At 52.0% G+C, this 13,598-nt stretch overlaps 1 protein-coding gene across 14 annotated transcripts in view; it reads left to right on the top strand.

Moving 5' to 3' along the window:
- The window catches only part of EHMT1 (euchromatic histone lysine methyltransferase 1), a 169,602-nt gene that overhangs the window by 91,304 nt on the left and 64,700 nt on the right, over positions 1–13,598 (top strand). For 12 of the 14 annotated variants that reach the window (XM_045563178.1, XM_045563183.1, XM_045563187.1 and 9 more), the window contains 2 exons: positions 4,046–4,203; positions 4,562–4,750. In XM_045563178.1, the coding sequence (XP_045419134.1) occupies positions 4,046–4,203; positions 4,562–4,750 (347 nt within the window). The remainder of the gene's footprint in view (positions 1–4,045; positions 4,204–4,561; positions 4,751–13,598) is intronic. The other 2 variants (XM_045563188.1, XM_045563176.1) reach the window with 1 other exon arrangement.

Here is a 13,598-nt window from a genome sequence, read left to right as displayed (position 1 = left end):
ACCGCGGTTCTGCAAAAATCTAAACACGGAATTACCAGCAATTCCACTTCCAGGTATTTACTCAAAAGAACTGAAAGCAGGGTCTTGAAGATGTACTTGTACACCCGTGTACGCAGCAGCGTCACTCAGCGTCACTCACAATAGCTACAACGTGGAAGCAACCTAAGTGCCCACTGACGGATGAATGGGTGAGAAAAATGCTGTCTATACACAGAGCGGAATACTACTCAGCCTCGAAAGGAAAGGAGACTCTCACACACGCTGCAACAGGGACGAACCTTGAGGACATTATGCCGAGTGCAATGTGTCAGTCACGAAAGGGCAAATGCTGTCTGCTTCCATTGGTCGGGTCCCTGGAGTGGCCCCAGTCACGGGTACAAAGGCACAGCAGTATCTGCCAGGGGTGGGGAGAGCGCAGGGGGAGTTAGTGTTTAACGGGGACTGAGTTTCCATTTTACAAGATGGAAAGCGTTATAGACGCAGAGGGTGGCGATGGTTGTACAACATATTTTTAAAAAATGATGTCTCTTGAGTCACATGTACAACATTTTTTATGTATTTAATACCACTGAACTGTACACTTAAAGATGATAAAGATGGTACATTTTGTTACATGTGTTTTAGCACAGTAAAAAAAGGGGGTGGGCGTGGACATAAACTCCCGTCAGACAGCAGCGAGTCTCCGTGCTGACGGGGCAGTCATGAGTCGTCCTCATGCTGCCGAGGGGCCGCTGCGTCCTCCGCGCCTCGTAGCAGCCAGTCGCCACCGGTGCTCCCGGGAGGAGCTTTAGCCACTGGCCTTGAGAACACGGAGCGTCTGTGCTGTCCGTGTGTCGGGTGGGCCCGGGGGCTCCCTGTGGGCTTGCCAGACGGCGGGGAAGGAGAACAGCGGCTGCTGTGGCGGGGACAGTCCCGTGGTGGGGACAGTCCTGTGGGTGCTGCCACTGCGGGCTGAGGACAGCCGGGTCCTGATCTCTGGCTGGAGGGAAGAGACCCTGGGAAGCGGAGCAGCGGCTGTGGGGTCTTGCTGGCCGCCGTGCCGTGTGTGCGGGCGCTCTGCGCACACCCGCCCTCCCTGCCCGTCTCCCCTGCTGCCTGGGGCCTGCGCCCCCCTCCCTGGGGCACGGCGCTTCCCCTGAGCACAGGGCAGCCGGGCAGTGCCCTCCCCAGCCTGTGCCGCTGTGTGCCGGACCCCACTACAGGGCCTGCGCCCTCTCCTTGGCGGTCTGGACTTGGAATCCTCCTCCCAAGGAGGCCTCGAGCCCTTCTGAACTTCTCGCCAGCCTTCCTGCGGCTTTCCCCCTCCCGGGCCCCGACCATGCTGAGCCCCAGTGTGTGGTCCAGGGCCACGTCCCCCCTGGACACGGCGGGAAGCCTCCCCTGCGGCACCGAGGGGGCTCCTCTTTGTGCTGTAGCCACTGCTTGTACGTACTCAGGGGCTTCATAGAGCCAGCCTCCCTCCCTCCCTCCCTCCCTCCCTCCCTCCTTCCCTCCTTCCTTCCTTCCTTCCTTCCTTCCTTCCCTCCCTCCCTCCCTCCCTCCCTCCCTCCCTCCCTCCCTCCCTCCCTCCCTCCCTCCCTCCCTCCCTCCTTCCTTCCTTCCTTCCTTCCTTCCTTCCTTCCTTCCTTCCTTCCTTCCTTCCTTCCTTCCTTCCTTCCTTCCTTCCCTTCCCTTCCCTTCCCTTCCCTTCCCTTCCCTTCCCTTCCGTTCCCTTCCCTTCCCTTTCCTTCTTTTCTTTCTTGTTTTTCTTTTTTGAGACTGGGTCTTGCTCTTGCTGGGCTAGAGTGCAGTGGCGTCATCACAGCTCACTGCAGCCTTGAACTCCTGGGCTCAAGCCATTCTCTTGCTTCAGCCTCCCAAGTAGCTGGGACTACAGGTGCACCATGCCTGGCTAAGTTTTAAATTGTAGAAACAGGGTCTGGCTGTGTTGCACAGGCTGGTCTTGAACTCCTGGGCTCAAGGGATCCTTCTGCCTCAGCCTCCCGAAGTACGTGAGCCACTGTGCCTGGCTCTGTGCTGTTTTATGGGATGGTAAATTTTATACTTAACCGACACATTTTGCATCGATAACTACTTAGCCCAGTAAGAAAAGACCGTTAGAACATGGTGCTTCATTTGGGTCCGACAGACAGACTTCCTGAGCTGATTCTAGGCAGCTGTCAGGCAGGTCTGTGCCCCTTGTCCCCGCTCTGCCGTTCAGGACGGGCGTCGGCAGACTGTGCCTACGGAGCAGGCAGCAGGCGTCTGGGCCTTCGTGGCCGTGCTGCCTGCGTCCCCCTGATTGTGCTGCGGCAGCGTGACAGTTGTGGGCAGCGCATGCAGCTGCGTGCCAGCGGGACTGTAGTTATAAGACAGGTGCCACGTCCTGGTCTGTTACACGAGTAACCGTGGGTACCGCGTGAAACAAGGGAACAAACCTGGTAGAAAACCACACGGTTGTTTTCTGGCACATGTGGGGACTCGTTCCAGGACCTGCCTCCTCCCCGCACCAAGCTCTGAGCGGGCTGCCGTCCCGCCCTGGGCCCGCGGAGTCCACGCGTGTCAGGCTGGCCCTCTGCTTGGGTTTCACATCGCAGAACACGTTTTCTATCCGCGTTTGCTTGAAAATAAAAAACCCTCTTATGAGTGGATCTGTGCAGCTCCAACCTGTGTTGTTCAAGACTCAAATGTTTTTAAAGTTTGGAGACTTAAGAGTTACCTGATTGAATCCAGGCCTCCACCACTCCTTCCCCCAGACCTAGTCAGGATATCAAGGTGACTGTGACAGTGAATTTAGCGTCCTGAGGGCTGCCCAGGCATGCTGGGGACTGGAGCACAGCTGTGCTGTCGACCCGCCACGTGTTCCGACGTGGCAGGCAGAGCCGGGTGTCTGCAGGATGGGCCGTGTCCTCGGAGCCCCCGCCATGAACACACTGCAGGGTGGACGGGGCGACTGTGCCCCGGACCCCCTGGCGTCCAGGGGACCAGCTGCTTTGGACGGTCCACGCGGTGTTCTGCCAACGTTCTCTTTCTGCATCTTGCAGAACTGAAGCGTCTCTGTGTGTGTGTTTTGAGATGAGGTCTTGCAACGTCGCCCGGGCTGGACTCGAGCTCCTGAGCTCCAGGATCCTCCCCTCAGCCTCTCCAGTCGCGGGGACCACAGGCGTGAGCCACTGTGCCCGGCCGAAAACATGACGTGTTTTTCCCCAGCCCTGTGGTAGCGTTTCCTTTATGTCGCAGCAATGGCTTTTAGATTTTTTTTTTTCTTTACGCCTCAGAACTTAAAAAAAAAAAATAAAACAAAATATTGTAGTCTCATTATGTAAAACTAGTCAAACTAGAGCTGCTGTGTTCAGAATCAGGTTGGGAACCCCAGGCCCCCCACTTTCCTTGCTGCTGCCTCCCCTTCCTCGCCCTCGTCTGGCCCCTGGGTGGTGAGCTGGACGGTGTCTTCAGGGCTCTCCTTGTCCCTCCGTGTCCGGTTTGCGGAGAGAGGAGGACTGTGCTGGGCGGGACCCCGGTGGTGGTGAAGGGCTGGGCTGAGAGCTGCAGAGACGGCTCCTCCCTGCGGTGGGAATGCAGCGTCCTGGGGGAGACCTCCCTGGCCGGACCCCGGGGCTGGGCAGTGAGGCCGGCTGTCCCTTCCCGCCCCATGTGGCTTCTGCACGTGCCGTTGGTGCAGGTCTGTGTCGTAAGCGAGGGGACTTCTCCAGGGCAGCAGTGTCCCGCGTCCACCGCCAGGGAGGCGGGTGGGAGTCTCCTCGGGCGCTGCTCCTGGTGGTCTGTGGCTCCTGACTGCAGGGTGCGGTGAGGCTGTTTGCCCAGTGCTTTACTGCGGAGGAGGCAGAGGACGGGTGGTCTGGGAGGTGTGTCTGCTTCCCGTGCGGTTGGTCTCGAGCGGGGCTGCCTGGCCCGGCCGCGCGGACGGCCCCTGGGAGTGGGCCGCGTGAGGGGTTGGCTGGTGATGGTGGTGATCAGGTTTATGAACTGTCTCCTACCTTTAAAAATCATTTGAATGGTGTTTCTTTTCCTTTCTTGTCCCCTTTTGACTTTTTTTTTTTTTTAGCTTGCTTGCCTTTTGTTTTAGCAGCTGCAGTATCTCGGAAGAAAAAACGAAGAATGGGAACCTATAGCCTGGTTCCCAAGAAAAAGACCAAAGTGTTAAAGCAGAGGACGGTGATTGAGATGTTTAAGAGTATCACTCATTCCACTGTGGGTTCCAAGGTAAGAGGGGCGTTGGAGTCAGGTGCCGCGTTGGAGTCAGGTGCCACGTGCGTGTGGAAGAGTGTTTGTGTCCAGGGTCCATTTGGCCACCAGAGCATGGCGAGGCCACCTGCAATTTTAGCGAACCTCGTCCCCGTGGAAGGAGCCAGAGCTCTACAGCTCTTCTGTCTAGGGGCACAGCCTCGCACCCGAGGGTCCTTTGGGAAGCCCACCCCGTCCCCCCTGCCCGTCTGCTTCTCTGTGCGCCCCACCCCCGCCCCGGGCCTGGCACCTCCCAGGCTCCCGGAGCTGTAGGTGAGAGCAGGTTGTTCGTGAAGCACATGGTTCTGCCCTGGGGTGTACACCTGCTGTGTTCCAGGGTGACAAGGACCTGGGGGACAGCACCCTCCACGTGAACGGGGAGAGCCTGGAGATGGACTCGGACGAGGAAGACTCCGAGGAGCTGGAGGAGGACGAAGGGCACGGGGCAGAGCAGGCAGCCGCCTTCCCCACTGAGGACAGCAGGACGTCCAAGGAGAGCATATCGGAGACTGACCGCGCCCAGAAGGTAGGACGCTGCTGTCCTGGGTGACAGCAGGAGGAGGAGACTCACCGAGACCGTCATCGGTTCTGAGGGTCAGCAGGCTGGGTGCTTCTAGACCTTGATAAAATCCCCTATTTGCTTTTGACTTGGATTTTTATATTTTATTTTTCTGGAATTACTACCTCAGTTTATTTTGATCTGAGAAGTGTTTGTCTTCCCCTACATCACTTATTGAAGAAAGCCTCTTGAGCTTTTTCTTAAACTCCAGATTGACAGGATAATGACATAAATAAGCCGGAGTATTGGTTGATGGGTCACCCTGTGCCAGTGGTGGCTGCTTGTGGCTGGCTTTTGCACAACTCTCCTCAGTGCACTGGACACTCTGTAGTGTGCTGCCCCCTCCATAGTGTGCTTGCTGTCCCCCCCCGGCCCCGCGGTGTGCTTGCTGTCCCCTCCGTGGTGTACTGCCCTCCCCCCCACGGTGTGCCTGCTGTCCCCCCGCGGTGTGCTTGCTGTCCCCCCCGCCCCACGGTGTGCTTGCTGTCCCCTCTGTGGTGTACTGCCCTCCCGCCCACGGTGTGCCTGCTGTCCCCCGCCCCCAGGCTGCAGCTTCGCCCTCCTCGTGGAGCAGGCGTCCAGGCTGGTGTTTTCGTCCTGGGGAACAGTGTGCAGTTCTGCCAACACCTGCTTCATCACAGACAGGCTGGCACGCTCTCTTCAGGGACAGCTTCTCCTGTGTCCCCCCGAGGGTGGGCACGGGCAGTGCACTTGGGCCATGTCTCAGCCCTGTCGTTGCTACGGCCAGACACAGGCAGCCTGTGAGCACTGAGCCCCACATCTCAGGGAACCTAGAAAAAGAGTTTCTGAGTAGCCTTTGAGGTTTAGGCATAAATTCATGCTCTTTCGGTTCTGTCTTTGTTTTTTTAATTTCACACTATTAAGGGGGTACAAAATTTTTTTTTTTCCCTTGAGACAGAGTCTCACTCTGTTGCCCAGGGTAGTAGAGTACTGTGGCGTCAGCCTAGCTCACAGCAACCTCAAATTCCTGGGCTCAGGTGATCCTCCTGCCTCAGCCTTCCGAGTAGCTGGGACTACAGGCATGCGCCACCACGCCCAGCTAATTTTTTTTTTCTATATATTTTTAGTTGTCCAGATAACTTCCTTCTATTTTTTTTTTTTTTTAGTAGAGACGGGGTCTTGCTCTTGCTCAGGCTGGTCTCGAACTCCTGACCTCGAGCGATCCTCCTGCCTCGGCCTCCCAGAGTGCTAGGATGACAGGCGTGAGCTACCGCGCCAGCTGGTACAAATGTTTGTGTTACATGGATACCTTGTATGATGCGTGAGGGCTTTTAGTCTCTTTCAGTTCTGAGAGGGGTAAGTTAGGAGCGGCATGTGGGCAGGGAGGAACGCTGGAAAGTTAAGAATCAGGCCGCCATAGCTATTGCCGGTTTCACTGTTCAGGCGTATCGGACTTTTTTGAGAGAACTTTTGTCCGTCTTTATTTAAGGTGGAGTGTTACACCTAGTGAGTTATTTTAAAACTAATGGTAGAGAAGTCCAGGTGGATGCGTCTAAACAGACTTGCCGGGAAGTGTGCAGTTTTGTTGATGAGCTGTCTACACGCTCAGCCTGCCTTGTGCACTGGGGCACGTCTTTTAACGTGCATCTTCTTTCATCTGTCAGAGTTTTGGACATGTCTTATTTTTGCTTCAAGTTCAAATTCATTTTTAGCAATTACGTCTGTTTTACTTTTTTAGAAGGTTTTAGGGCAGATTTTAAAATGTTGCTCCTAGCTCTGAAGTTATTAATAATTATTCAAGGCCGGGCGCGGTGGCTCATGCCTGTAATCCTAGCACTCTGAGAGGCCGAGGTGGGCGGATTGTTTGAGCTCAGGAGTTCAAGACCAGCCTGAGCAAGAGTGAGACCCCGTCTCTACTAAAAATAGAAAGAAATTATCTGGACAACTAAAAATATATAGAAAAATTAGCCGGGCATGGTGGCACATGCCTGTAGTCCCAGCTACTCGGGAGGCTGAGGCAGGAGGATCACTTGAGCCCAGGAGTTTGAAGTTGCTGTGAGCGAGGCTGATGCCACGGCACTCACTCTAGCCCAGGCAACAGAGTGAGACTCTGTCAAAAAAATATATATATTACAAAAAAAAAAAAAAGTAATTATTAGTTTTTCCCGTTTCCTATGGAGAAGTGTAAAGAAGAACAGACAGTGTCACAGCCTGTGGTCGGTGACCCAGGGTGCACTTTAACCAGCGTCACAGCCGCCTTCGCAGCCGCCAGCACGTCCCGGCCCCCAGGAGGAGGGCCGAGCCCCCTGACTCCCACCCGTCCCGTGTCCTCGCTGCGCTTCTCTCCGCACGGGTGTGCGGGTCCCGTCTCGTCTCACGGCTGCGTGACACTCCGTCCTGTGGGTTTTACCATTTTGCTTTTGTTACAGGTGATACTTCAGGGGCATTTAGGGTCTCACATTTGTTGGGTGTCCTCGGGGATATAGTGAATGTCATCTGCATTTAAAATGGGGGCTTTGACTTGCCAGGTCACCCGTAAGTCTGTTCTACCTGCAGCAACCTGAGAGCGATGTTTCTCCCACTGTCCCCAGCAGATCTGTGGTTTTTGTTTTTTTTTTTAAATCAAAAAAGTTTTTAAAACAAAATTAAGTTTATTATATTTTTTCCCACTTAAATGTCTTGACTCAATATCAGATCTCTGCTTTGGGAATTTCAGTGTTTTACTGTTGAAGTTTCGCATGAGCCTGGGCAGTTTCCCCATGTCCACTGGCCGTCGGGGTGTGTCCTCTATGAACCACTTGCTGAGGACCTTGCCCGTCTCTCCCCGCTGTGCACCTTTTGCAGAGCAGTCCCGTGGGCTACGGGGAGGGCTGACCTTTGACTCCAGGGCGCGCTGCAGCCGTTTCCCCAGGTGTTTCTGTCTTTCAGCCTCGTCTGTGACATCAGAACTCACAGGTTCTCGTCTGTCTCTTCATGATTTCTGCGTTCTAATTATGACAGACTAGACCTTTCTCACTAGTGATTCTGAATAAGTTGATATAAGCCGTCTTCTAATACCACTTTGATTTCATTCTTTTACATAAATATTTGATTCATGTAGAATTTATTTTGTTACAGAATGATAGGTTGATACACTTAAAGTGGGTGAATTTTATGGTAAATAAATTATATCTCAATAAAGTTTTTAAAATAAAATGTGAGGCTAGGGTCCCAGGGCTTCCCTCAAAATGGTTAGGTGAGTGTTTCGACACCATTCATTGACACTTCTTTCCCCTTCTGAGTTAAAATGCCACCTTTATCACGTGCCATGTGGCCTATGACTTTGAGTCTGTTTCCAATTCTCTCCTGATTTGAGGTTCTCATCTTCCAGAGAGAATCTAGACATTGAATAACTCTAGTTATTGATGTAAAGTAAAAAAATCAAGTGACTTTCAAGCCAAGAAGAGAATCAAGAAACAAGCAAATCCAAGAAGAAAATGCGGTCAGTAGAGAGCAAAATTAGAGGACAGGAACAAACCTGAGCAGGTCTCTAGGACGTGAGCGTCCGGAGAATGGAGATGGAAGAAGCACTCCGCCCGTGCTGAGGCTGAGCTGTGGGCCAGACTCACTTAACATCGTACCTGCAAAAGTCCTGAATAAAATACTAGTCAAATGCAATTATGTATTAAACTAGTAACGCTCAGAGGGAAGACGACGGATTCGTTCTGGAAATCTGTCAACAGGGTTTACTAGGTGAGCAGAATAAATGAGAAAAGCTACATATGTGCTTAAGAGGCATTTTAGAAAGTTCAGTCAGTGCTGCTTTTGAATTGGGGGGTTTACTTTGTAACTGCATGTGTGACAAGGCACCGTCCAGTAGTGGTTAAAGGAAGGCATCCCCGTGTGACCCCCTCCTGGGCCGAAGTTTGGAATGTTACCTGCATTTCGGGAGCCCCCCAGTAATGTACCTCCTACACCCAAAGTAACCTCTCTCCTGAGTGCTAGCACTTGTAGGGTTTTGTCTGTTTTTGTTCTTCATATAAGTACATAGCATGCATTTTTTTATTTTACTCAACATTATATTTGTGGGATTTATCTACATTGTTAATTTTCATTGTTATGGAATAGTGGTTTTTCAAAATGGTGGTGGTGGGGTCTCTAAGACCCTTTCAGAGGGGTCTACAAAGGTCAAGACTGTTGCAGTAATGCTCAGCTGTTACTTACCTTTGCCCTCCCACTCCGTGCAGTTGCTCAGGAGGACGTCTTTGCCGTGGTGGCTGAGCGTGTGTGCTTGTGGTTTGAACACTTCTCAGCCTAAATTTCTTCCTTTTTCTGTTCCTTTTCTTTGTCCTTGTCCTTTCATTCCTTTCTTCTTCTTTTTTTTTTAAGAGACGGGTTCTCACTCTGTCGCCCAGGCTGGAGTGCGGTGACACAGTCACAGCTCACTGTGACCTGGAATTCCTGGGCTCAAGCGACCCTCCTGCCCAACCCCCCGGCGCAGCTGGGACTACAGGTGCACGGCACTACGCCTGGCTAATTTTTTTCTATTTATTGTAGAGATGGGGTCTCAAATGCTGCCCAGGCTGCTCTCAAGCGTGTGGGCTCAGTCTTCCCATTTCAACCTCCCAGAGTGCTGGGATCACAGGTGTGAGCCACCGCGTCTGGCCTCAGCTGAGATTGCTCCTGTGGGAGATGTCGGTAGCTGTAACCCACGTTAACAGAAAAGCTCTTTATGGTTCTCAGTGATTCTCTTTACAGAGTCTGGGGGTCCTGAGACCAAACTGTCTAGGAACCACCGTGACAAAGCACTCCTTAGTATGGCTGTCTTCCGGTTCCTGTATCCGTTCTGTGTTGATGGTCATCGGGGTTTCCAGTTGGGGCTGTCACAGAGGAGACTGCTGCCAGCATCCTTGTACACGCATGTGTTTCCTTGGGTGCACACTCAGGTGTGGGTTTGCCCGGCCTCCCAGGAGCGCGGCGGACACCGCCACGCGGTTTCCCGGGGAGAGGGAGCCAGTTCACATCCCGTCCGGCCTCTGCGAGTGTCCGTCCGCCGTCCGGGCCTGCCGCAGCGTGCCGTGGTGTTGACTGCAGTTCTCACCTCACTTCCCTGATGGCCAGGAAGACTGAGCACTTTTTCTTACGCTGATGTGCCATGCAGATGCCGCCTTTTGTGAAGTGCAGGTTTAAGTCTCGGCCATTTATTTACTGAGTCGTTTGTCCTTTTTGAAAAGCATTTTGTAGTTAGTTCTTGGGTCTGGAAATGAGCCTGTGTTGTATGTGCAGTCAGCACGATCTCTTCCTCCACTTGGGGCCTTTTCACGGGAGTGACTGGTGTCCTCCTCTCGCCACTGAGACCAGAAATCAGTCTCCAAGACTTGTCACTTGGGCGTGGCAGTCACTCTGGGGGATGGTTAGGGGGAAGCTGGACCCTCACCTTTTAGCCCGAAGCTGGGCTTGTTGACGGGGGCTGTGTCCTGCTGGGTCAGGGACTGGCAGGTCCCAGCTGGGAGCTGGGCGAGGGCAGCCGCGGGTCCCCTGCTTGCCACCTTGGTCTCTCTCTCTTCCTGGCCGACACAGATTGTAGCTCTCTCGGTTCAGCTAGCTCAGAATGCAGTTCCCTTTTTATTTATGTATTTATTTTTGTGTCAGCTGTTGCCCCTTCTCTGTGCAGTTTCCCGGGGTGTGCTGTGTGGGTGCTCCGTGGCTGCCGTGGGTGTGGGGCTCGCTCAAGCAGCCTCGCCTTCCTCTGCAGCCGCCTCCCCAGAGCTCGGCAGGAGTGATGATACCTGTGTGTCAGTCTGCTCCTTTTGGTTGGTGGTTTCATTGTTCCATCTTGTTTAAAATATAAAACTACCCAGTGAAATTAAAAGGAAACTCACATTAAATCAAGCTGACTAAAAGTGTCAGAATCCTACAGAAAAGGTTATTTCCTGGTGAGAAATTCAGAGCATTTCTTGTCAGTCCTGAGCAGAGGGAGGGCCTGCCGCTTTCCCAGCCCTGCTGAGGGCTCCTGCTGATTCTGCAAGAGAAGAACTGGAAAGAAACATGAACGTTTGAAAAGACAAGCAGGAAGAGTTTGCGGAGAACACAACTGTCCATCTAAGACACGCAGGAAGAGCCGCTGAGAGACCGTTACGTCTGGTGAGCTGAACTCGCGCGTGATCAAGACGTGAAAACCGTTTTCTTGTAGAGCTGCAACGTCAGTGAAGTCAGCAGGTGCCTCGGTGTCTCGAAAGCCTCTAAGTGGGAAACTGCGAGGCACACAGACGTGCAGAGAATGGTGTGCTGTCCTCTCACCCGGCCCGTCTTGTCCCTGCTTGGATTGTCTGAAGCAGATATTTCAGTGTGGGTCTTTAAAAGAGAAGGAATCTTTGAAAAAAACACCACAATATCACACCTAAAGTAGCTGTAATTTCTTATAATATCAGCAGACTACCTAGGAATAAATTTAACAGAAGTGTGTGACCTCTAAAAGAAAAAGTAATATTCCTTCTCCATTCCCACTGCTCCACTTGACCAGCCTTAAAAAAAAAAAAGAAAAAGAAAAAAACTAATAGAACTTTGCTGAAAGAGGTTAAAGCGACTTAAGTTCATAAAGACCTGGTGTTTGTCTGAGTGAGAAGCCCCACTGCTCTGTCGGCCCCACGATCGTCAGCAGACTCAGAGCAGTTCCCGTCAGTGCCCTGCGGACTTCGCGGAACCGCGGCCGCGTGGTCCGTGTGGATGCTGGGCTCCTCTGCGGCAGCTGGGGCCCCCGCAGTCCGTGTGGTCCGTGTGGACGCCGGGCTCCTCTGTGGCAGCCGGGGCCCCCGCAGTCCGTGTGGTCCGTGTGGACGCCGGGCTCCTCCGCAGCAGCCGGGGCTGTGAGAACCGGCAGGGAGGTGTGAGCAGAGGGGCTTGTCCCAGACCCGTGTGTGTGTGAAAGGCGCAGTTTACTGTGAGAGCGGGGTCTCAAATCCGTGGTCAAGGGGTCATGAAGTTTCTAAAAAAGATTATGGGGACAATTGCTAAGCCTTTGGCAAGAGCAGAGGCCGCGCTTGTGCCGTGGTGTGTAGCAGACATGCGTGTCTTCTGGAGCTGGGGTGCTGCTGGCTGCACAGCTGTTGAATGTACCAAACCACGGAACTGTGCACCCTGAGGGCCAGTGTTGGAACAGGTGGACCGTATGTCACCACAGCTCTTACTTTAAAAAGTAAGTTCCAGAAGACTTAAAGTGTCAACACAAACCATTGAACTATGGATGAAAATACTGGAAACTATTTTTCTAATCTCGAATGAGGAAGGCTTTCCACTGTGAGACACAGACCCAGAAGCCACGAAGGGAAGACGGACGCCTTTGAGTTGTTCAGATACAATTTAAGAGTTTTCCTTAGCAAGAGATAACAGAAACAAAGCTTAAAAAACGTAATAGGAAAACTCTCAATAACATATTTTACAGACAAAGAGTTACTATCCTATGTGTGTGTAGTATCTGTTTAGTGTATTTAGTATGTGTAGTGTGTGTATAGTGTATAGTGTGTATAGTACAGGGTGTGTAGTATGTGTGTAGTGTATGTGTGTAGTGTGTATAGTATTGTGTACTGTGTGTAGTGTATCTATAGTATGTGTGTGTAGTATGTGTGTAGTGTATCTGGAGTATGTAGTTTGTGTGTAGTATATAGTATGTGTGTTGTGTGTGTAGGGTATGTGTAGTGTGTAGTGTATGTGCAGTATGTGTTGTGGGTATGTGTGTGTAGTTTGTGTGTAGTGTATAGTATGTGCATTGTGTGTATGTATGTAGGATATGTGTAGCATGCATGTGTAGTTTGTAGTGTATAGTATGTGTGTTGTGTGTATGTGTGTAGTGTATGTGCAATATGTGTTGTGTGTATGTGTAGGGTATGTGTAGTATGTGTGTGTAGTTTGTGTATAGTCTATAGTATTGTGTTGTGTGTGTAGGGTATGTGTGTAGTGTGTGTAGTATGTGTGTTGTGTGTGTAGTGTATCTGTAGTACGTGTGTAGTTTGCAGTGATAAGTATGTGTGTGTAGTGTGTGCAGTACATGTGTTGTGTGTGTAGTGTGCAGTACGTGTTGTGTGTGTAGTGTGTGCAGTACGTGTGTTGTGTGTGTAGTGTGTGCAGTATGTGTGTTGTGTGTGTAGTGTGTGCAGTACGTGTGTTGTGTGTGTAGTGTGTGCAGTATGTGTGTTGTGTGTGTAGTGTGTGTGCAGTACGTGTGTTGTGCGTGTGTAGTGTGTGTGCAGTATGTGTGTTGTGCATGTGTAGTTGTGTGCAGTACATGTGTGTGTAGTGTGTGTGCAGTACGTGTGTGTAGTTTGCAGTGATAAGTGTGTATGTGTAGTGTGTGTGCAGTACGTGTGTTGTGTGTGTGTAGTGTGTGCAGTACGTGTGTTGTGTGTAGTGTGTGTGTGCAGTACTGTGTAGTGTGTGTGCAGTGTGTTGTGTGTAGTGTGTACAGTATGTGTTGTGCATGTGTAGTGTGTGTGCAGTATGTGTGTTGTGTGTGTGTAGTGTGTGTACTGTGTGTGCAGTACGTGTGTGGTGTGTGTGTAGTGTGTGTACTGTGTGCAGTACGTGTGTGTGTAGTATGTGCAGTACGTGTGTTGTGTGTGTGTAGTGTGTGTGCAGTACGTGTGTTGTGCGTGTGTGTAGTATATGTGCAGTATGTGTGTTTTGTGTGTGTGCGTGTGTGTGCGTGTGCAGTACGTGTGGCTTCTGCACGTCAGCAAGAGTGCAAGGACTCGGCAGAAAACTGGGCTGTGGACACGGTTGGGCCAGACAGTAGGAGAGAGGGAAGCGTGCCGTGAAGTCACAGAAAACACGCAGCCTCCTTGGTTCCCGGGCATGAGCGCAGCCCGTGTGCGCCTGGAAG

This window comes from Lemur catta, chromosome 10 (assembly GCF_020740605.2).
Source record: "Lemur catta isolate mLemCat1 chromosome 10, mLemCat1.pri, whole genome shotgun sequence".
Lineage (NCBI taxonomy): Eukaryota > Metazoa > Chordata > Mammalia > Primates > Lemuridae > Lemur > Lemur catta.
The sequence above is the reverse complement of the archived record's forward strand: the minus strand, read 5'-3'. Positions and strand labels throughout refer to the sequence as shown.